This window comes from Schistocerca serialis, chromosome 9 (assembly GCF_023864345.2).
Source record: "Schistocerca serialis cubense isolate TAMUIC-IGC-003099 chromosome 9, iqSchSeri2.2, whole genome shotgun sequence".
Taxonomy (NCBI): domain Eukaryota; kingdom Metazoa; phylum Arthropoda; class Insecta; order Orthoptera; family Acrididae; genus Schistocerca; species Schistocerca serialis.
This window is the reverse complement of record NC_064646.1, coordinates 344,106,695-344,131,778: the sequence shown is the minus strand read 5'-3', so window position 1 is coordinate 344,131,778 and position 25,084 is coordinate 344,106,695. Positions and strand designations below refer to the sequence as shown.

Sequence of the window (25,084 nt, the reverse complement as noted above, 5' to 3'; positions counted from 1 at the left end):
CTTCACCCATTTCCTGACCCTATGGCTCCTACCATTGTGAGTGCCCCGCTGTAAGACTTGCTCTATGGACCCTCGTACTACCACCTATACCAGTTGTCTAACTAGTGAAACACATACTATCAAAGGGAGAGCCACATGTGAAACAACACACGTTCTATACCAACTGTTATGTAAACATTGTTCGACCTTTTTCATTGGCATGACTACTGTGAGGTTATCAGGATGAAAGGGCATAGGCAGAAGATGTGTATCAGCAACACACAATATCCTGTTGCAGAGCATGCTCTGCAACTTGACAATCATGACCTCGGTGCCTCTTTCACCATACGTGCCACCTGGATTCTTTCCCCAGACACCAGTTCCTCAGAACTCAGCAGGTAGTAACAGATGCTGTAACATGGTCTTGGTTCTTGCCACCCACCTGGCCTTCATTTACATTAATTTGTTTGGTCTCAGCATTTCTTTACAGTAACTGTTCCTTTCTTCAGTCCCTTTCAGTTTTCTACATCTTTCATTTTCTGACCTATCTTCTTTTTTGCTGTCCTCCTCCCTCCTCTTATCACGTACTATGCACTTAGCTTTACACTTGTATTAATTCATGCACAATATTTTAGCAGTGATCTTTGTCTTGCACATTACCCTATCTTCCACCTTTAAGCTCTCAGGTTTTTCAGATGTTGTCTGGTGCAGTCTCCAACAGTCAGTCATTCCTTCTCATTCTGCCTGGTAAGCATCTCCTGACCCTTGGTTTTGGGTGACTTATCGGAACTCTGCCCCTTTCCCTTAATCTCACCAGTCCTTTTCCTCCATCTCTCTTCCTCCCCCTTCAAGCCTTCTGCCAGAAAAAGGAGCTGCTGGTTCCAAAAGTTGGCAACCTTAATAGCACTACTTGGTGAGTAGATTTTCTATGTATCCAATTACATTGTACATAAAGCAACTATGTTAAAAACAAATGAACTAAGATTGAACAGCAGAAATAAAACAAGTTTGTTAAAACAAATGTAAAGTAGTTAAGCTTGAAAGACACACCATACCTTTTTCTACGTAATCAACTATATAGAGGGACATCGCTAAAAATATATATGATGAGTAGCAAACAATGAACTGTCAAATCGCAAGTTGTACATTGTATGTGCGACAAAAGTCAGTCAACATGCTGGTAACATAACGGGCATTGAACACACCTAACTACAAAGTGGGAATGCTAGTGTACATATAAACTGTAATAGCAATGGCGGTGCATAGAATGTAATTCTCCGTGATGCAGTCAAATTAAATTGTTTGAGAATTGACAGAGGATTGGGCAATTGTGCCCTCAGAATTTTCCATCTGGTGTGTGACAGTATTCTGACATGGCCATATTTTCTGTTTTTAACCAGTTTTATTTCTGCCATATGACTTACGTAAGTGCTACTACTGAACAAGGCACAGAGTGACCCTGAAGCATTTCCTTTGTATTATTTCAAGAATCGCTTGATGCTCACATTCATGTGTTTCTATCTGAGATAATTTTTCTCTGTGGGCTGCTGTTTAAAAATCTTGAAATGCTGATCTTGGAGCAACAGCCCAAGAATGTCATATATTAGGCTATGTATTGTAGAGATAGTGAACAGTTTTCCTTGAAATGCTTGTAGAAGCTGCCCTCCCCAATGCATCTATGAGCCAGTCATATGTCATATGGCTAATTAATTTGTGAGGGAAAGTGTTATTTACCTCTCTTACTGGTGTCAAATTGTAGTCCCAGTCAGGTCTATAAATCTTTTATTTGCAGGCTCCCAACTGTCTAGAGCAGAGAAGGTGTGTCACAGTGATCAGGATGGGATAGTAATTGGGCCCTGTTGTGTTTTTCAGGACACACCAGATGCACATGAGAGCAAATGGAAATAGGAACAGCTGAGTTTATTTGATAATGCGAAGAACCATCGTGGTTGAAGAAATTCAAGCTTTAGGTCTTCCATTAATGAAAGACTACACCATTTTGATCTGTTGCCTAACATCCCCATACTGTTGGAGGAGCATTATGATTAAATTACGCAAGATTGCTGGATCCATGACAATGTTTCTTCCTGTGCATAATTCTTTATACAAAAATGATATTTATGCATGAAAAGTTTATGTGCTGCACACTGTTAAAATTCTGTAGGTCGTAATTTCAGTAAGCTATGAGCAATTTCTGTTTATTGTATTACTAAAGACATATAAGTTATAGAATTTGCTTCACCAAAGAAAAAGTTTTGTATTTACTGTACCACTGTTTCATAGTAAATACATTTTCTTATATTTGCAGAATAAGTCTTTATCAAAACACAGCCATAATCCAGCACTGTTATACATGGCTAGTCACAAATAACTCACACTAATTTCTGGTTATTTGCTAACAAAGTTCTTTTATATAAACTGGAAACACATGATTCAATTTTTCATCTGACTACATGCTTTCTACTCTTTTTCTTAATCTAAGTTAAATTTTAGTTTGTAATTACTCAGATATCTAAATGTAAATCCTGTTTTTCTCACTCCAACTTTTGTAATTATTATAGCTTTCTTATAGCCTTTCTTTTCATGGGAAGAGAAAGAAATTATTTTTGTTATTTGTATTCTTTCTGGATAATAGTAGGTCAAACTGAAAAACAGAAGTTAATTATATTTTAGTGCTGTTAATGCACATATAAATTTGGCTTTCCAGGCACACACTCATTGGTTCCAAGCTCCACTATGTTCCCCAGTGGTAGTAACTTGACATTTTCTAAACACAGTCTTTTATTGCCATCACTACTGTAGCCCAATCACTTACAGATGTCAGAAACAAATCTTGTGCATTTCAAGTGTTGGCATCTATCTAACAATAATGGTTTGTGGATATTTGAAGCAGCATTTACGTTAAGTTGAAATTAGTGCTTTTCCTAGTTATTCTATAGTTCCGCAGTACCACTGGTGAAAGAGGTAATTTGATGATTTCTAGGTTGTGTTTAGTATTAATGGTATCATGTAATGGTTCAAATGGTCCGGTAAACAACAATAGTGACCTCTGTTACACCATCAAACTCTGAAGTTTATACCACATGCTTATAGTTAAACTTTCCCTATTTAACACATTACAACATGGAAACTAATTACCATACAGGTACCAAACTTGGTAGCATTAATGTCCAGAGTATGGGGTGCATGATTTCCATGTGTCACAGTGCCACCATCTAGTTCTAACAATGGCCACCACATGCCATGATCAGTCACTGTGATTCGTAGTCACAAAACACACCCTGACCAGTTGCAGTTCAGTTGTTGGAGTGTCAACATGAGCTTGGACGAAAGGAGCAGGGCATTATTGGTGAAGCTCTATTATCAAAACAACAGCAATGCTGAGGCTGCACTTCAAGAATATCGTTGGCTGAAATGATTATGGAAGGGACCTCTTTCTCCACCTGCTGTGCAGAGTATGAAGGAGAAGTTCAAATCAACTGGAGAACTGGGTGTCACTCCAGGGAGAGGCCAGTAACCGGTTGCACCATAGGTGGTTGATGAAATCTCTCTTGCTATGGCAGACTATGCTGCATGCAATTACTGATCGTTAGGCAGTGCACATGGTATGTTCATGACAGTTGAACATCCCATGGTCCAGTGTATGGAAGGTGCTTTGAACTATTGTCAAAGAGTACCTGTACAAGATCCATATCATACAGCAGCTTGCACAATGACTTGTTAACTTCGCTCTCCACTTTCTCACAAGGATTGAAGTTGACGAGTGCTGGTCATGTACCATCCTATGGACAGCCAAAGCTCATTTTTTCTCTGACGGGTGAGGTGAACATACAGAATTGCCGTGTGTGGGGATCTTCACCTCCAGTCACTGTGCATGAAGTTCCTCTATGGCGAACCTGTCACAGTGTGGTGAGGCTTGTGTCACAGTATGGTGTGGCTTGACAGCTACATTCATCATTGGTCCATTCTTCTTTGAACAAGTTGGTGCCCAAGGACCAAAAATGTGTAGTGTAACTGGCCAGTGTTACTGCAATATACTTCGCCAGCATGTCGTACCCGCCCTACAGGAGAGAGAGACACATTGAACTCAATGTTTTTCATGCAAGATGGGGCCCCATAACACATTGCTCACGAAGTTCACCTGCTTCTCTGAAACACATTTGGAAATGATTGAATTATCAGCCAATCATTTCCAAATGCTTGGCCGGCATGATCACCTGATCTCACTCCCTATGATTTCTGATTGTGGAGCTACCTGAAGGACAGGGTTTACCAGGAGAATGTTTACATATACACTAATCTGAATTGCAGCATAACAAGAGAGGCAGCCAGCATACCTATGGACATGCTTCGTTCTGCTGTACAGAATGGAGGCCTGCGCTTGCATACTCTCTTGGACACTGATGGACGCTATACCGTTTGTAGCAGTAATGGTACCAGTATGTAATGGTATGATGTACTGTAGCAGCCCATTAAAAGTGTTGAAATTTAATTGGTTCTGCATTATTTCTCTTCCCCATGTCCTTGACATTAATGCTTCCAAGTTTAGTTGTCATACGGTAATTAGTTTCCATGTTATAGTGTGTTAAGTAGGGAAAGTTTACTTGTAACTACTCGGTGCTTTCTCAGCACTCAATTCAACCACACTGCTGTTCTTTCCACACATAAAAGAAACAGTAACTTCTCTCATTGTATAAGGATCTGCCAATGCATAGCTGCCTTAAACTGGATAACGATTAAAAATACTACCCACCAAAAACTATTCCCTTTCAAAAAGCTGTATCAGTGGTTCGAGACATTATTGATTCAATGATCACTCTAGTTTTACTCAACTGATAATTTCTTTATCTGTTTGTCCTATACTATGATAGTGAAAGTCAGATCACTGTGTTCCGAAAAATGTGGACATTTCATCAAAAAACCCTTATAGTTGAAACTGATCTATAGACACAGAAGATAATACTTGAATGTTCTTCACAGAATCAGTGAGGAAAGGAATATATGGAAAACACAGACAAGAAGAAGGGAAAGGATGATGGGACATCTGTTAAGGCATCATGGAATAACTTCCATGGTACTAAAGGGAGTTGAAAAGGGTAAAAACTGTAGAGGATGACAGAGATTGGAATACATCCAGCAAACAATTGAGGATGTAGGTTGCAAGTGCTACTTTGAGGTGAGAGGTCGACACATGAGAGGAATTTATGATGGGCTGCACCAAACAAGTCAGAAAACTGATGACTCAAAAAATAAATAAAATAAAATAAAGTAGTAGTGGTGGTGGTGGTGGTGGTGGTGGTGGTGGTGGTGGTGGTAGTAGTAGTAGTAATAGTAGTAGTAGTAATACAACTGTACTAGTTTTTCCAATTGTGAACAATTTACAGAACAGTTGTGGATGGCCCTCTAGCAAGACTTTACATATCTGACTCATCTATTCTAGTGGAATCCCAGTCCAAACATCAGCTGCCAAAAACAAAAGTTCTCTGTAACACCTAAACAACAAAGGGACAATGCTATTAACATTTTTAATAATAATCATATTGTATGTAGTTGCTGTTTGTGCTTCAAAGGTTATTAGTATTTGAAGTGGTGTGACTATTACACTTGTGACAGTAAGTACTCAATTTTGGCCTGGCATGCACTTTGTAGTTGACAGTGTTCATTCCCTTCTTGTCAGAGTGTTTACTCATCTGTGTTAATTTGTGGCAATCTGTCTAATGGCACCCACTCAACTTATATCCAATCTACAAATTTAGTGTGAAGTTGGTCTCTTGAGACCAAAAAAACACTTAAGAAATCAGGCAGAAATAAAGTTTTGCATATTTTGCTGAAGCAAAAATTATTTTTTTTACTAATTTTTAAACATTGATTTTCAGCATGTTTCGTGCGATGACTTTCTGGGTGTTGGCGGAATGTCTTGGTCCCCTAATGGCTCAACATTATGTTTATGGGACAACAAGCTCCACCAGTGTTCTGTGAAACTGTTTTGCATGGAAACTGGGTCATGGATAGGCCAATATAAGCACAATTGTCTTGGTGCCAAAGTAGTTGCATGGTCACCATCAGGACAGCTTCTTGCCATTGGCTGCTGGGATGGCACTGTAAGTATTATATAATAGCTGTTCCAAAAATTAATGTGTGGTTACTTCTAAGATAGCTACCCCTGATGTCTATTGATTAAGGCTGTTTATGAAAAGGAAAGTTGCTGCTCACCATATACAAGGGTAATTTGAAAAGTTCTTGGAATCACCTCAAGAGGTCAGCACTATCGCAACGAATTGTTCATGTAATATTCATTGGACTGTTGCCTGTAAACAAGTGCCACATCACTGCTCTTGGAAGAGAGCTGTGGCGGTGACATGGCTCTGTTGTTGTTCCCACTTAGTGAATTGCGAAGATGGGAAAAATCGAGATTTGAGCAGTTATTAGATACTTTGTAAAGAAAGGTATGAAAGCAAAGTACATTCATGCCGATTTCCAGAATACATGGGAGACTTTGCTCCTTCTTATTCAACTGTTGAGTGGACAAACAAATTTAAATTTGGTCAAGAGAGCTTAGATGATGATCCACTCAGTGGTCGGCCAAGATGTGTCACTACTCCAGAAATCATTGCAAAGGTGCACGAAATGGTCATGGAGGATCGCCAATGGAAAGTGCATAAATTGCCCATGCTTGCTAGATGTAATCTGAAAGGGTATATCACATTTTAACTGAAGAATTAGAAATGAAGACATTATGTGCAAGATGGGTGACACGGCTCTTGATGCTGGATCAAAAACGCATGCGAATGGACATAGCAGAACAATGTTTGGCCCATTTTAGGAGAAACAAACAAGATTTTTTGTGCTGGTTTGGACCACAGATGAAACTTGGGTGCACCACTATACCCCAGAGACAAAACAACAGTCAAAGCAGTAGAAACATGCAGATTCTCTGCCACCAAAGAAAGCAAAGACAATTCCTTTAGTGGGAAAGGCCATGACATCCTGGACAAATTGCAACAAAAGATATATGAAAGAAGGCCAGGTTTATCAAGGGAGAAATTCATCTTTCCTCAAGACTGTGCGTGCCCGCACACGTGCCGTCACCCTGGCAAAATTACATGAACTAAGGTATGAATTGTTGCCACACCTGCCTTATCCACCTGATATGGCTCTGTCAGACTTCCATCTCTTCCCAGAACTGAAAATTTTTTTTGGTGGGTGAAGATTCACTTCAAATGAAGAATTGATAGCCAAAGTTGACAACTATTTTGCAGGCCTGGAGGAAACTCATTTTCAAGATGAGATCAAGGCACTGGAACATCATTGGACCAAATGCATTAATTGACATGGAGACCACATTGAAAAATAAAAAAGTTTCAGTGATGTAAGTACTTTTTTTGTATTCCATTCTCAGAACTTTTCAAACCACCCTCGTAGCAGAGATGCTAAGTTGCAGATAGGCGCAACAAATAGACTGTCACAATATAAGCTTACACACACACACACACACACACACACACACACAAGCGCGAGACTGCAGCCTCTGGCAGCTGAAGCCGCACAGTGGATATGGATATGGGGCTTACAGGGGCTGAGCTTAACAGGTAATAGCGTTGTGAAGATGAGAGACAGCCACAGGCCTTTCACATGTAAGTCTAGCACTCTACTTGTAGTCTTTCTTAGTTGCTCTAGATCACTTGGCAACATAGCGCTTCAGCAAAGTAGTGAATTCCTTCCCATTTCATTTTCAAAACTAAATTCTTAATCTCTCCAATAAACTTATTGTCAAGACAATAGCAGTTTATAGCAAGAATGGAGGACAATGTGGTCTTTGGAAATACAATTAATCTTACAGATCATAATGTACATAAAAAGGCAGAATAAAAGGAAATTTGTTCAGAATTTAAACTATAATACAAAAAATAATGGAGTAGTAAATGGGTATAGGAAAGGGATGAAGGAGTAATACGATTATATTAAAAATATTAGGGAGGGGAAGGAGAGTTTTGGAAGTGGCGAATGATCAATATTTTATAATTTTCGTTTTGCACTCAAAAGAGGAACATTATTCTACAACTCAAGTGTTTTTCAATAAGTGTTATACATTACCAAAATACATTAGTTAGATTTGATTGTTATTAAATGTGTCCAAAGGAAAATGAGCTCAAGAAAACTACAAAATTGACACACATTTTCTGGCCAATACTTATCTTCAAGAGAAAAACTAGAATGAGATTTTCACTCTGCAGTGAAGTGTGCGCTAATATGAAACTTCCTGGCAGATTAAAACTATGATGGTGGAGCACTGGCCCGCGAAAGGCAAAGGTCCCGAGTTCGAGTCACGGTCCGGCACACAGTTTTAATCTGCCAGGAAGTTTCAGGAGCAAAACTATTTCATTTTGCTGTTACACATAGAAAAGTATGTATATTATTACTAACAGACTAACCCAACTTATGGTTCATGCAGCCAGTTGCAGGTTGCCTGTCTAATGGCTGCCAGGAGCAACAGAAATTTGATTTTCAGTATTTCATATACTTATTGACTGAATTTAAATATTTAAAATGCTGTCATGATCTACCAAATGCAGGTGTAATCTTACATTAAAGGTTTAACAAAATAAAAGTATTACAGTTGGAAGTTGCGTATATGTCTTGAAGCAATGTAACTGACAGCATGTAAATTACACTGACCATATTCATCCAATATTTGAGAATGACACCACTTAAAGACTTCCAACCAACTTTAAACATCTTCCAGTAATTTTTGGGTTTGTAGCTGGATCCCAACAACATTCTGCCATGATACTCTGGCCCAGAGACATCCGGCCATCCTCAGGTGAGTAGACAAATTACTGAAGAGACCTGATGCAGTCATGGTAATTATAGCAAATTCTCCGCATGCGAATCATACTGGCACTTTACAGTGCATGCGTTAGGAAGTGACATGCGTGAGGCAGCCAAGTTGTGTGTGCTTCCCTCAGTGGTGAAGTAAGTATACTGAGCATGTCAATTCCATTGTGACCGCATAATGTTAATAATAGGATTCCAGTTTTTATCCAGCATAACTAATGAGGAAGTATTGAATAGGATTGGGGAGAAGAGAAGTTTGTGGCACAACTTGACCAGAAGAAGGGATCGGTTGGTAGGACATGTTCTGAGGCATCAAGGGATCACCAATTTAGTATTGGAGGGCAGCGTGGAGGGTACAAATCGTAGAGGGAGACCAAGAGATGAATACACAAAGCAGATTCAGAAGGATGTAGGTTGCAGTAGGTACTGGGAGATGAAAAAGCTTGCACAGGATAGAGTAGCATGGAGAGCTGCATCAAACCAGTCTCAGGACTGAAGACCACAACAACAACAACATCCAGCTGACAGCCGTTATCACGATTCATTAAATTATCAGCAAGACATATTTCCACGTATTCTTTAATTACAGAGTCCCAGAAGCTGGAAACCTGTGCTAAAGCTTTGGTATTATTGTGTTCCATTCAATGTCCCATGGAAATGCAGTGTTCTGCCACTGCTGATTTCAAAGGTTGCTGCAGATGGGTGTGTCTTTCATGTTCTACACAGCATTCCTGGACCATTTACGCCATCTGACCTACATATGCAGAGCCACACTCACACGGAATATTATAAACTTCTGCCTTCCTCAATTGTAAATCTTCTTTAACGGATCTGACTAAAGTCCTGCCTAAAGTCCTGCTCTTTGCTGGTGGATGGAAGATGACATTAATGTTATTCTTTAAGCAATCTGCCTATGTTAGAAGAAACGTTCCTGGCTATGGAAGGAACGCAGTAGATTTTATAGTCGTCATCAAGTCTCCTCTCTTCTTGTAATTGTTATTGTACATAACCTTCCATATTTGATGTGAAGTATAGCCATTCTCTTTAGAAACGTTCTCCAGATACACTAATTCTTTGTGAAGGCTATCAGCATCCGATATTACATGCATCCAATGAATTAAAGTACTGAGACGCAGGCTGATGGCAGCTGGTGTACACCAAATGTCCCAAAGACCCATCATTCTTCGGGTGTACTAACACGTCTAGAAAGGGTAAAGTCCCATCTTTCTCAGTCTCCATTGTAAACTTGATGTTCTCATATAAAGAGTTTAAATGGCAAAGGAATTTTTCCAGTTCTTGTCTGCCATGTGGCCATACAACCAAAGTATCATCTATGTAACCCCAGAAAACTGTAGGCTTTAAGACAGCAGACTCAAGAGCATTCTCCTTAAAGTCTTCCATTAAAAGATACCACATGGGACAAGGGACTCCCCATGGCAATTGTCATGTTCAAAAAAAGCCATAAAATCATCACTGACCAAGTTACCAATAAGATGTAAAGAGTCAAATAAAGGCACTTTGGTAAAAAGTGGGACCACTTCAAAGCTAACTAGTAAATCCGAGCTGCTCAGCTTAACAGTCTTCAAAGGATTGATAAAATCCTTGGAATTACGTATATGGTGGCAGCACTTACCCACATATGGTTTGAGTAAGAAAGTCAGATGTTTTGCGGTCGAATAAGTAGAGGCACCAATATTATTCAGTATCAATCGTTGTGAACCCCATCCTTGTGGATCTTGGGCAGCCCATACAGTCTTGGTAGAACAGTATTGTGTGGCCTCAGCCCCTTTATAGCTTGTTCAGAAAAAGAACTATCATTGAAAAGAGTAACAGTTTTTCTGGAAATACAGCTTGTTGGGTCCTTATCAATTTTGCGGTACATAGAATCACTTATTTGACTATATATCTTCTTGTTGTTGTCTTCCCTTGTCAAAAGGACCATGCACAATTATAATAGCAAGAAGCAATGCTCTGAGAAGACTGATGATGACTATAAATCTTCTACATTCCTCCCACATGCTGGGATTGCATCTTCTAGAATAGGCAGATTGCTTAGGAAGAATAATATTAATGTCATTTTCCATCCACCAACAGAGAGCAGGGCCTTAGTCGGATCCGTTAAAGACGATTGACAATTGAGGAAGGCGGGTGTTTATAAAATTCCCTGTGAGAGTGGCTCTGCATATGTATGAATGACATGCATATGTATGCATGACACGAACAGTCTAGAAACGCTGTTTAAAACATGAAAGACACACCCATCTGCAGCAACCCTTAAAATCAGCAGTGGCATAACATTGCATTTCCATGGGACATTCAATGGAATACATTAGTACCAAAGTTTTAGCACTGGTTTCCAGCTTCTGGGACTCTGTAATTAAAGAATCCATGGAAATATGTCTTGCTGATAATTTAATGAATCATGACAACAGCTTTCAGCTGGATAAAAATTGGAATCCTATTTTAAAATTATGTGGTGACAATGGAATCGACACGCTCAGTCAATACTCGGCAATTAGCTTGTTCTTACTTAACCACTTTGGGCAGCACACATCTTGGCTGCCTAGCACATGTCACATCCTAACGCATGCACCATAAACCGTCAGTACGATTCACATGTGCAGAATTCGCTATGAATACCATGACTGTATCAGGTCTCTTCAGTAATTCGTGTACTCACCTGAGGATGGCTGGACGTTTCTGGGCCAAAATATCGTGGCAGAATGTTGATGGGATCCGGCTGAAAACCTGAAAATTACTGGAAGGAGAAATATGCCAGGAAATTTTCAGAAGTCACAACTTTAAACATAATTCAAATCATTACAAAACTTTTTATTGCTGACACTCCCCACAAAATGATGTAGGAAAAATGTTTCTCCTTAAATTTTTGCTGTTCTTGCAGTAAAACTTCAGTGTCAAGCATGATGTTTTAATTTATTACTTTTTTGCTAGATAACTCTATTCACAAGACTTTAGCAGTCAGTATCTATATGTAACACTGAATATATCTGCAAAATTATACCACTGTACAAGATATAGTTCAGGAGATATGATGTCATAAACACTGAGATTTGTGAAAAACTAGCTTTTGCTTAAAATGGGACATAAATTGCCCAGACTACATTTATACATTGTTTCATAATGAAGGCACTTAGTGACTTCTGACAAACTTAAAACATAATTTCAAATCTTTTCTAAACTTTTTCTCTCTTATATGCTAAATGTCAAATACCTAACACATTAACTTATTAGTAATGTAATAGTATATTTCAAGGTCTTTCATAAATGGGAGTTAGATTCTTTAAAGAATCAGGGGGTTACTGATACTACACTATATCAGAGAATGAGATAGTTCAGGAAGGAATAATAAAGGGAGGGCTGACCATTAAGATCTTAGGATGAGAGGGACTGTATCATGAAGAGAAGTGGAGAGAAGAATGAAGTGGAAGGCTTCAGAGAGCATAGGAAGTCAAAGGTAGTACATTGGTAAGGACTGTACCAGCTTCAGTCCAAATGATTCCAGACAGTTTTTCAGTGTTTTTGGAAATTTGACCTCAAGGAGGTGAAATGGGAGATGAAAGTTTTTATGAAAACATTTTATTATGAAAGCCTTACTGAAAATTTGTATTTGGCTTTTCAGCTAGAAATAAAAAATGTGTTTTTTATTTGGAAAATTCAACCTTTAAGGGGGTGAAATAAGGGATCAAATTTTTTATGAAACTATTTCATTATATTAAAACATTTTTAAAGCTAAATCTATGAAAATTTGTATTTGACGTATAAAGAAATATGTGTTAGGGGATGAAAGTTTCCATGGAAATATCACCACAAGAACTCAAAAGGCAAGATTAACACAGACCTCAGACTTCAGCTACCAGAATCGGATTTGATTGGAAGTACCTTTGGAAAAAACCATGGTTCTATGGCCTTAATCAAATCGAAAAGTATAGATGATGTTGTCGTTTGTGAACAACATAAAAATTCAATTTAAAAAAAATTGTGCTGATCATATAGTCTGCTTGAGGAAAGCAGCGGTGCTAAGTTACATAACCATAGTCCTTTACTAATACCATTGTTTATATTTAACCCCAATTTTCCACTAAAACAACAAAAATATCATCATCAATGTATTGATAAAATTAAAACAACAAATTTCTGGCTTCTACTAATCTTCAGGAGGCAGAACATTTAGCGTTGTCAACTGACATATCTTAAAGTATATGACACTGTCCTACCTTTTGGCAATATTTTAGGGATGAGAAAGGGATAGGATGAGAGAGACCCACATGCTTTGAGCAAGAAGAGGAAAGCATCAGAGTGAAAGTAGGCACTGAAGCTAGTACATGGTACCAATTGTGCCAGCTACAACACAGTAAAAGGTAGAAAACTAGAGACTGTGGAATTAGAGAAGGGGGATGGGGGTGGGAAGGGAGGGGATGAAGAATAAAAGCAATAGAGAAAATAACTGATTAAAAAAGACTTGAGAAGCCAAATATAAATTTTCTTCCATTTAGCTTTAAAAACATTCATAATGAAATATTTTCATAAAAATGTCCATTCCCTATTTCTCTTCCTTGGGGGTTTTATTTCTGAAAACAGTGAAAAACTTATTTTTTTTAATTCCTTACCAAAAAGTCAAATACCAATTTTCACCAGTTTTCATAGATGTAGCTTTAAAAATGCTTTAGTAGTTCTTTAACTTGGATTTATTTTCAAAGAAAATTTTCACCCTCTAAGGGGTTAAATTTTAAAAATTGCTGAAACATGTATTTATTTATTTCTGGCAGAGAAACCAAAAACACAATTTTCAAACAATGGAAGATCCAGTACGGAATGTAACAATATTATGAAAAGGAAAGTTAGCCCTCAGCATCTCCGTTATATGATAAGTGGCAACTTTACTTTTCATAAACGCAAAATTTTCATAGTTCTCACTTCATAATTGCATTAATAGCAACATTTTTCAGCCCATTAGAGGTGAGATTTTGAGAAGTCCCTTCTTAAATGATGCCTGCAACACCCCTTCTCAGAATTCAAGTTTATATCCTTAGTGTTTAGGCTAGGTGGTGATAACTCTGTCAGTCAAGTCATAGTATTCCAATTTGTATGTATAGAGATGAAATGTAGTTGAACCACCTTTGTTTTCCTCATTGTGTTGTCAGATAAATTTTAACAAAAAAAATGAACATGTTTAAAAATAGACCTGTATATCAGTACTAAGATTTAAATAATACACAACAAATGTTTAAAAGAAAATAGTACTATTAACAATGCTCATAGATCACATTTGTGTGTGTTTTTTTATTTAGGGGAGTTGAAGGTGACAGGCTGGATATGAATAAAAGTAAACTGAAGAGTAACAGTGCTTTTGGAGAAAGTAAACTGGTTTCCCAAAATTAAGCTACACATGTCTAAAAAGGAAAGTGTATGAAGAGGTTTGCTTACAACAGTGAAATATGGACTTTCAGTGTGAAAACATTTAAGAGCTTGAGGATTGATAACCGAACAATGGAGAGATATTTGTGGCAAATTACTTTGAGATACATGATAACAAAGAAATGTATCAGGGAACAGACTTGAGTGGAAGACATAATTTGTCATTTTAATGAGTATGTCAGGCATGTAGCCAACTAAAAAGATAGTGTATTGACCAAGAAAGTTTTTGCTGGATTTCAAGAGATAAGAAAAGGCAGAGATGATAATCTGGTAGAAGTGGGAATACAGGCCATTAGACTATGTGGAGAAGGCTGATGGATGGGAAAAGCTACAGGAGTCCTTCATACAGCTGCGGTTGCTGGCGGCAGTGACAGCTGCTGGGTAAAGACAACCACTCACTGCACAGGGGAAGTACTGAGCAGTGGATAGGTATAAACAAAAAGTTAAGCCTGTTCATGTACAGAGGGGGAAAAGCTAAAAGTTTTCATCTCAATAGTTCAGAGACTCATTACACAGAAGACACAGCAATGAATATGTGGCAGTTACTGAGAGTTGTATTTGTTGATAGGGAATGTGTACTTTGTCATGTGTGATTCAACCTGTGATATTGTAGGTTTTGTCAGTGAAAAATCTGGTCAAAGGACATGCTTGGGACAGGTTTTGCTGAAGTAGGAATTCTGGCGTAAATATGGTAGGAGATACCAAAGGTTTCAACTTAGTAGTAAATATTTGCAGTGTAATAAGAGATAACTGGCTTTTGCATTAGGACTAATCATATAATAGGTATGTTCTCAATTTTAAGTCTGACTTTAGGAACTCTCCCATCTATTTAATGTTTTTCTTAGGTCTGTAACTTTGCTTCTGCCATTTGGTGGCAATAGATGGCAGTAGTGATGAATTGTGGTCCAGGTGACACCAGTGGTTGTAAGTGTCATACAGTAAGCTTAGGCATTTGTAAACATAACACCATTTTTAAAAAAATAGTTTAGTTGTGATTGCACCATAAAGTTATTCTCGATTGAATATGTTACTTTAAGAACCCAATTCTCATCATTTGTGAGAAGTTTTAATTTTCTGCTTTAACTTGAAGAAATCTACAGCTGAGGCTCCTAAAATGCAGAACAACATGCAGAGAATGGTTTCAACACTTCATGAATGCTCATTTTGACATCAAAGACTGGCATGGTGGTAGAAGAGAGAAGGTTTTTGAAGCTACTGTAACCAATAGAAACAATCACAGGAAATTGTTATTGAAAGCAGTTGATGCATTTGGGACGAACATTGAAAGTGATAGACATGAAAAGATGATTTTTCAGCATGACAATTCTTAATCCTGTGTTGTAAATCCTGTCGAAACAGGCTTGGAAAATTTGGAATGGGAAGTCCTGCCCCACCTGCCATATTTTACAGACATGGCTCCCTCTGACTGTCACTTTTTTCTATCAGTGGCACACAGACCAGCTGACCAGCACTTCTGGTCGTATTAAAAAATGCAAAATCGGATTGATTCATGGATCTCCTCAAAAGACACACAGTTCTTCTGCCACAGGGTTCACACGTTACACAAAATATAGGAGAAAGTAATTGCCAACGACGGCTAGTAATTTGAATCATAATTTTTTGTAAGTTTTCACAATAAAGCCTTGAACTTTGAGAAAAAATAGCAGAAGCAAAGCTATAGACCTAATAGTTCACCACGCTTTACATTTTTATTCTAAAAAGAAATTTTTGTGATGAGTTTGTATCTGACAGGTGCTGCTATTGAATTATATAACATGGGAACCTCTTGTGGTGATCAAACATAGCAACGAGCTGAGTGACTCAGACTGCACCATTTACAGACAACCAGTAGATAAGGAGAAAACTGACATCAGCTATAGCAGTAAGTACGTAGGAAATTTTTAAATCTTTCACTATTAAGTCACACTGGAACTGAAATATTTAGCATTAATTTCAAAATCAAGGTAATATTGTGGCAAATTTAGATAGTGCTCTGGAAAACCCTAGGTCTTGACTTGAGCCCAGTTCTGCTCATATATTTAATATCTCGTGAAGATTTCTTGGTTCACACACTGCACTGCAGAGTCTAAAATTTCATTCATGGATTGGCCTTAAGATGTGGCTAGAGCATTTTTTATCATGATTTTGGTCAATATATGCTCTTTGTGCTTTGTGACCTGAATAGTCTATACCTTTGTGTAGTGTAGGAAAAGATGTCAGAAAATGTTTCATTGTTTTGCGACCAGAGTTTTGTTTGATCAGGAACAGAGAACTGACTGCAAAAGTCACTCATTCAGGTTCGAGACAACCAGGGAAATCCATTTACTTGCACACATCTAACTCATCAGCCTGTAGTCATTTCACTAAAAACTGACACTAACTCTCTACCCCCTCTCCCCCTTCTCCCCCTCTCCCCCTCCTCCCCCTCTGTGTCCGGCCATCCTGATTTAGGTTTTCCGTGATTTCCCTAAATCGCTCCAGGCGAATTCCGGGATGGTTCCTTTCAAAGGGCATGGCCGACTTCCTTCCCCTTCCTTTCCTAATCCGATGAGACCAATGCCCTCGCTGTCTGGTCTCCTTCCCCAAAACAACCAACCAACCAACCTCCCCCTCTCCCCCTCCTCCCCCTCTCCCCCTGCCCCCCTCTTCCCGCTCTCTGACTCTTCCCCCCTCTCCCCCCCCCCCCCCTGCAGGTCCGGGGGTTAGAAAAGGCCCGAGGTATTCCTGTCTGTCGTAAGAGGCGACTAAAAGGAGTCCCTCTCCCTCAAGGGGGGTAGTTTGTGCCTGCGTCCGGAGACGGACGGTTCCACGACTTACATTTGTGGTAATTTTGGTTTTTCACTTATTCTGGTTTCTTCCTTCCTTTGTTTGGTTGCTTTCTCTGTGCTTCTCCCTCTCACTGTCCTCCTTACTTTTTCCCTTGCCTTCCTCTCCTTGTCTTCTTCTCCTTGCCTTCTTCTCCTTGCCTTCTTCTCCTTGCCTTCTTCTCCTTGCCTTCTTCTCCTTGCCTTCTTCTCCTTGCCTTCTTCTCCTTGCCTTCTTCTCCTTGCCTTCTTGTCCACCCTCTGGTCTCCGCCTCGGCGTTTGAGACAGTCTGTCCTTTCTCTCCCTCTCTCCCTTCGTTTTTCCTCTTCTTCTTTCCTCCCTGTGCGTGCCTGAAGGCTGACCCACGCGTTCGCATGCATAGCCGGTGACGGGGTAACGCGTAATTTCCTGCCCTGGGTAGACAAGTAAGGCACGCACATACCCCCTGTTAAAGGCCAGGCCCAGGGAGGGGTGATTGCCTGAGCTGACACCTTCCAACCATGCCGATTGGTCCCTCCGTCCGTTTCTTGGGAGGTGTGACCTGAGGTGTAAACATTCACCTAAGGCGGGAGTGCCCTCTGAGAGGGTCCCCACGAGGAAGGAGCGCGCCATCGGAGACGCTGGCAATCATGGGGGATTCCTCCACAATGGATTTCTCTTCTTCTCTCTCGACTTCTGCCCAAAAACGGAAACTTGACCAGCCACCAGTGACAAAAGTACTACCGCCTGCCCCAAAGTTCCTCGTAGTTTCTCGATCTGAGGATGGAAAGGATTTTTCATCTGTCAACCCTTTCGTTATCCAGAAGGGTGTAGATGCCATAGCCAGATCTGTCAATTCTTGTACCTGGATGCGGAACGGTACCTTGTTATTAGAAACCGGGAGTGCATTTCAGGCACAAAAACTGCTTCGGGCCACACTCCTGTACACGTTCCCTGTCCGGGTGGAGGCTCACCACACTTTGAATTCGTCGCGTGGTGTGGTATATACTAAATCACTCGACGGATTGACTGACGAGGAGATTCAGTCTTTCCTTGCTGAGCAGGGCGTGACGGCCGTCCATAGGGTCATGAAAAAGGTCAACAATGACCTTGTACCAACCCGGACACTTTTCTTGACCTTTGATAGTGCTCAGCTGCCGTCTCGCATCAAAGCGCGCTACAAGGTTATTTCTGTTCGCCCCTATGTCCCGACACCTACACGCTGCTACCAGTGTCAGTGTTTTAATCACACTCTCCAGTCTTGTTCTAATGCGGCTAAATGTGTCACTTGTGGCAGGGACGCCCATGAGGGTGACTGTCCACCTCCGTCGTCAGGGTGACCATGCAGCTTCCTCCCGCAACTGTCCCATCTACAAGGATGAATGCTGTATACAGGAAATTTGGGTCAAAGAGAAAGTATCCACCTCGGCTGCTCGCAAGCTATTTGCTAGTAGGAAGCCCACGCTGCTCCCAGTGGGGAAATAAAGTACTGTCCTCACCTCTCCTCGGACTACCAGGGAGGTGGCGACGCAGACATGCGATCTGACCTTCAGCACTACGATCGTCCGCTCGGCCAGTGCTAAGATCGCCCGGTCAGCGACTCCTCTTCTTCCCGTCACCCCTAAGACACAAGCACCTTCATCAGCTTCTGCCAAGACGAAGACCCAGAAGTCAGATGCACGAGCCTTCAAGAAGGAACCGTCCCGTGCAGACTTCCTACGTACCTCGAACTCCCAGCCATCGACCAGTACTTCCACTAAACGACCTTCCAAGAAGGCTCATAGGATGCAAAGTTCTCCTCCTCCGCCACGGCGCGTTTCTTCTCCTGCGCCACCCAGCGGTTGCCGCCCCAGGCCGTCATCCATTTCACCTGGCCGCACCGCTTGTAGCCGAACATCTGGTCGTTCACCAGCGGAGGAAGCTCCCCCTCTCGGCCATCTTAACAAGATGGCCAACGAACTTATTGAGCCAATGGAGGATGACTCTCCGCCTATTGATAGCGGCGGCAGTGCTCGCTCAAAGCCAGGCCCTCAGCGGCCTTCGAGGTGACCCCTTCTTGCTTCTCCGTTTTCTTTTTCTTCTCACGATGGCACTTCTTCATTGGAATATTCGCGGCATTCGCTCCAACCGAGAGGACTTAAAGTTGCTGCTCGGCTTGCACTGTCCGCTCGTCGTAGCTCTCCAGGAAACAAAGCTACACCCACACGATCAAATTGACTTGGCACACTATGCCTCTGTGCGTTTTGACCTACCCCCTGTGGCAGGTATTCCAGCTCATGGTGGGGTTATGTTGCTGGTCCGGGATGATATTTACTATGATCCCATCACATTGCACACCGGCCTGCAGGCAGTTGCCGTCCGAATTACTCTCCCCACCTTTACATTTTTCATTTGTACCGTTTACACACCATCGTCGCCTGCCGTTACCAGGGCAGACATGATGCAAATTATTGCTCAGCTACCTGCACCATTTTTGTTAACTGGAGACTTCAATGCCCACCATCCCCTTTGGGGCTCTCCAGCATCCTGCCCGAGGGGCTTCCTGTTGGCAGACCTTTTCAACCACATCAATCTTGTCTGCCTCAATACAGGCGCCCCTACTTTTCTTTCGGACATATCTCACACCTATTCCCATTTAGACCTCTCTATATGTACTACCCAACTTGCACGCCGGTTTGAGTGGTACGCACTTTCTGATACGTATTCGAGCAATCACTTCCCGTGTGTTATCCATCTCCTGCATCATACCCCCTCTCCGTGCTCAACTAGTTGGAACATCTCCAAAGCAGACTGGGGCCTCTTCTCTTCCAGGGCAACCTTTCAGGATCAAACCTTCGCAAGCTGCGATAGTCAGGTCACACACCTCATGGAAGTCATTCTCACTGCTGCTGAATATTCCATCCCTCACACTACTTCTTTTCCATGTCGCGTACCGGTCCCCTGGTGGACTGCAGCATGTAGAGACGCTTTACGTGCTCGTCGACATGCTTTACGCACCTTTAAACACCACCCTACGGTGGCGAATTGTATCAATTATAAACGATTACGTGCGCAGTGTCGTCGTGTTATTAAAGAAAGCAAGAAAGCCAGCTGGGCTGCTTTCACTAGCACCTTCAACAGTTTTGCTCCTTCTTCTGTTGTCTGGGGTAGCCTGTGCCGGCTATCTGGCACTAAGGTCCACTCACCAGTTTCTGGCTTGACGGTTGCGAATGACGTCCTTGTGGCCCCTGAGGATGTCTCCAATGCCTTCGGCCGCTTTTTCGCAGAGGTTTCGAGCTCCGCTCATTACCACCCTGCCTTCCTTCCCCGAAAACAGGCAGAGGAGGCAAGGCCACCTAACTTTCGCTCCTTGAATCGTGAAAGTTACAATGCCCCATTCACCATGCGGGAATTTGAAAATGCACTTGCCCGGTCACGGTCCTCCGTTCCAGGGCCTGATTCTATTCATATTCAGATGCTGAAGAACCTTTCTCCTGCGGGTAAAGGTTTTCTTCTTCGTACCTATAATCGCATCTGGATTGAGGGTCATGTTCCCACATGCTGGCGCGAGTCTATTGTTGTCCCGGTTCCTAAGCCGGGGAGGGACAAGCACTTGCCTTCCAGTTATCGACCCATCTCGCTTACCAGCTGTGTCTGTAAGGTGATGGAGTAAATGGTTAACTCTCATCTGGTTTGGCTGCTCGAATCTCGACGCCTACTTACCAATGTACAATGTGGATTTCGTAGGTGCCGCTCTGCTGTTGACCATCTGGTTACCTTGTCGACCTTCATTATGAATAACTTCTTGCGGAAGTGCCCGACAGCGGCTGTGTTCTTTGATTTGGAGAAGGCTTACGACACCTGTTGGAGGGCAGGCATTCTCCACACCATGCATACATGAGGCCTTCGCGGTCGCCTCCCTCTTTTTATTCGTGCCTTTTTAATCGACCGACTGTTCAGGGTACGTGTGGGTTCTGTCCTGTCTGACGCCTTTCGCCAGGAGAATGGGGTGCCACAGGGCTCAGTTTTGAGCGTCGCTCTCTTCGCCATAGTGATCAATCCAATAATGGATTGCCTCCCAGCTGATGTATCAGGCTCCCTTTTCGTGGAAAATTTTACCATCTATTGCAGCGCGCAGCATACGTGTTTCCTGGAGCACTGTCTTCAGTGTTGTCTTGACCGTCTTTACTCCTGGAGTGTCGCCAATAGCTTCCGTTTTTCTGCCGAGAAGACGGTCTGAATTAACTTCTGGCGCTACAAAGAGTTTCTCCCACCATCCTTACAACTCGGTCCTGTTGCTCTCCCATTCGTGGAGACAACAAAATTTTTAGGTCTTACATTTGACAGGAAACTTAGCTGGTCTCCACATGTGTCATATTTGGCTGCCCGTTGTACCCATTCTCTAAATGTCCTCCGTGTTCTCAGTAGTATGTCGTGGGGAGCGGATCGAACAGTCCTACTTCGCCTATATCGGTCGATCGTCCGCTCAAAGCTGGATTATGGGAGCTTCATATACTCCTCTGCACGGCTGTCCATCTTAACGCCGCCTCAACTCTATACAACATCGGGGTTTACGTCTTGCAATCGGAGCGTTCTATACTAGTCCCGTCGAGAGTCTTCATGCTGAAGCCAGTGAATTGCCACTAACCTACCGGCGCGATATACTGCTTTGTCGGTATGCCTGTTGGCTATTGTCAATGCCCGACCACCTGTCTTATTGTTCCTTTTTTGATGACTCACTCGACCGTCAATACGGGTTGTATGCCTCTGCCCTGCTACCCCCTGGAGTTTGCTTTTGTCGCCTCCTTCAGCACCTTGATTTTTCACTCAATCTTTCGAGTGGGCGAGAGCCAAACGCCACCTAGGCTCAGGTTCGCGTTCACCTTGACCTCAGCTCACTCCCGAAGGAGGTTACCCCCGCTTTGGTATACCGCTCCCGTTTTGTCGAACTTCGTTCAAAGTTCATTAATATGATCTTCATTTATACAGATGGCTCTAATACCGATGACGGTGTCGGGTGTTCTTTTATTGTCGAGGCACACAGTTTCAAATACCGGCTCCATGGCTAGTGTTCGGTCTTTACAGCTGAGCTATTCTTTACATCTGCCGCCACCGACATTCTACTTATGTCATCTGCTTCGATTCCCTGAGCGCCATCCAGAGTCTCAGTAATCCATATCCGGTTCATCCTTTCGTGCACCGGATCCAACGCTCTCTTCAGCAGCTGGCAGACGACGGTTCTCCGGTTACCTTTATGTGGGTTCCTGGCCATGTCGGTATCCCTGGGAATGAAGCTGTAGATGCCGCAGCCAAGGCTGCAGTCTTCCAGCCTCAGACAGCTTCTTGTTGTGTCCCTTCATCAGATTGTAGCAGGGTCATTTGTCAGCGCATTTTATCACTGTGGCATACCGATTGGGTTGCACTTACGAACAACAAGCTTCGGGCCTTGAAACCTCTTCCCATGGCTTGGACGATCTCTTCTCGCACTTCTCGGTGGGAGGAGGTTGTTTTGGCCCAGTTACGAATTGGACACTGCCGGTTCAGCCATCGCCATCTGCTGACGTCTGCGCCGGCGCCATTCTGCCCATGTGGGCAATTGCTGACAGTACGCCACATTTTAATGTCCTGTCCGAATTTTAATACACTGCACTTTGATCTTGGCCCACTATGTACTCTGAATGCAATTTTAGCAGATGACCCAGTAGCAGCTGCTCGCGTTCTTCGTTATATCCGCTTGACAAACATGTCTAAAGACATTTGATTATGCTCTTTTTTTTAATCCTATGCCTGTCGATATGTCTTTTATAGTGTTGTCCCTTTTAGTTGCTGTTTGAACCTTGTGCCTCGCAGTGCATTCCAAACTTAGTCTGGGTGCTAATGACCATTGTAGTTGTGCGCCCTAAAACCACAAAAAAAAAAGAATCCCCCCTCTCTCTTCCCCCCTCCCTCTCTCTCTCTTCCCCCCTCCCCCTCTCTCTCTTCCCCACTCCCCCTCTCTCTCTTCCCCACTCCCCCTCTCTCTCTTCCCCACTCCCCCTCTCTCTCTTCCCCCCTCTCTCTCTTCCCCCCTCTCTCTCTTCCCCCCCTCTCTCTTCCCCCCTCTCTCCCCCCTCTCTCCGCCCTCTCCCCCCTCTGTCTCTCTCCACCACTCTTTCTCTCTTCCCCCCTCTCTCTTCTCCCCTCCCCCTCTCTCTCTTCCCCCCTCTCTCTCTTCCCCCCTCCCCCTCTCTCTCTTCCCCCCTCTCTCTCTCTCCCCCCTGTCTCTCTTCCCCCCTGTCTCTCTTCCCCCCTGTCTCTCTTCCCCCCTCTCTCTCTTTCCCCCCTCTCTCTCTTCCCCCCCTCTCTCTCTTCCCCCCTCTCTCTCTTCCCCCCTCTCTCTCTTCCCCCCTCTCTCTCTTCCCCCCTCTCTCTCTTCCCCCCTCTCTCTCTTCCCCCCTCTCTCTCTTCCCCCCTCTCTCTCTTCCCCCCTCTCTCTCTTCCCCCCCTCTCTCTTCCCCCTCTCTCTTCCCCCCCCTCTCTCTTCCCCCCCCCTCTCTCGTCCCCCCCCCTCGCTCTTCCCCCCCCCTCGCTCTTCCCCCCCCTCGCTCTTCCCCCCCCCTCGCTCTTCCCCCCCCCTCGCTCTTCCCCCCCTCTCGCTCTTCCCCCCTCTCGCTCTTCCCCCCTCTCGCTCTTCCCCCCTCTCGCTCTTCCCCCCCTCTCGCTCTTCCCCCCTCTCGCTCTTCCCCCCTCTCGCTCTTCCCCCCTCTCGCTCTTCCCCCCTCTCGCTCTTCCCCCCTCTCGCTCTTCCCCCCTCTCGCTCTTCCCCCCTCTCGCTCTTCCCCCCTCTCGCTCTTCCCCCCTCTCGCTCTTCCCCCCTCTCGCTCTTCCCCCCTCTCGCTCTTCCCCCCTCTCGCTCTTCCCCCCTCTCGCTCTTCCCCCCTCTCGCTCTTCCCCCCTCTCGCTCTTCCCCCCTCTCGCTCTTCCCCCCTCTCGCTCTTCCCCCCTCTCTCTCTTCCCCCCTCTCTCTCACCCCCCTCCCCCCCCTCTCTTCCGCCCTCTCTCTCTCCACCACTCTTTCTCTCTTCCCCCCTCTCTCTTCTCCCCTCCCTCTCTATCTCTTCTCCCCTCCCTCTCTATCTCTTCTCCCCTCCCTCTCTATCTCTTCTCCCCTCCCTCTCTATCTCTCCTCCCCCCCTCTCTATCTCTTCTCGCCCCCCTCGCTCTTCTCCCCTCCCTCGCTCTTCTCCCCTCCCTCGCTCTTCTCCCCTCCCTCGCTCTTCTCCCCTCCCTCGCTCTTCTCCCCTCCCTCACCCTTCTCCCCTCCCTCACCCTTCTCCCCTCCCTCGCCCTTCTCCCCTCCCTCGCCCTTCTCCCCTCCCTCGCCCTTCTCCCCCTCCCTCGCCCTTCTCCCCTCCCTCGCTCTTCGCCCCTCCCTCTCTCTTCGCCCCTCCCTCTCTCTCTCTTCGCCCCTCCCTCTCTCCCTCTCTCTTCGCCCCTCCCTCTCTCTTTGCCCCTCCCTCTCTCTCTCTTCGCCCCTCCCTCTCTCCCTCTCTCTTCGCCCCTCCCTCTCTCTCTCTCTCTTCGCCCCTCCCTCTCTCTTCGCCCCTCCCTCTCTCTTCGCCCCTCCCTCTCTCTTCGCCCCTCCCTCTCTCTTCGCCCCCTCTCTCTCTTCGCCCCCTCTCTCTCTTCGCCCCCTCTCTCTCTTCGCCCCCTCTCTCTCTTCGCCCCCTCTCTCTCTCTCTCTTCGCCCCCTCTCTCTCTCTCTCTTCGCCCCCTCTCTCTCTCTCTCTTCGCCCCCTCTCTCTCTCTTCGCCCCCTCTCTCTCTCTCTTCGCCCCCTCTCTCTCTCTCTTCGCCCCCTCTCTCTCTCTCTCTTCGCCCCCTCTCTCTCTCTCTCTCTTCGCCCCCTCTCTCTCTCTCTCTCTTCGCCCCCACTTTCTCTCTTTGCCCCCTCACTCTCTCTTTGCCCCCTCACTCTCTCTTTGCCCCCTCACTCTCTCTTTGCCCCCTCACTCTCTTCGCTCCCTCTCTCTCTCTTCCCCCTTCTCTCTCTCTCTCTCTTACCACCTCTCTCTCTTCCCCCTTCTCCCCCT

At 43.8% G+C, this 25,084-nt stretch overlaps 1 protein-coding gene across 2 annotated transcripts in view; it reads left to right on the top strand.

The window, feature by feature from the left end:
• LOC126419250 (WD repeat-containing protein WRAP73-like) overlaps nt 1–25,084 on the top strand; it is a 99,521-nt gene that overhangs the window by 39,082 nt on the left and 35,355 nt on the right. For both annotated transcript variants that reach the window (XM_050086408.1, XM_050086406.1), the window contains 2 exons: nt 5,856–6,080; nt 16,003–16,132. In XM_050086408.1, the coding sequence (XP_049942365.1) occupies nt 5,856–6,080; nt 16,003–16,132 (355 nt within the window). The remainder of the gene's footprint in view (nt 1–5,855; nt 6,081–16,002; nt 16,133–25,084) is intronic.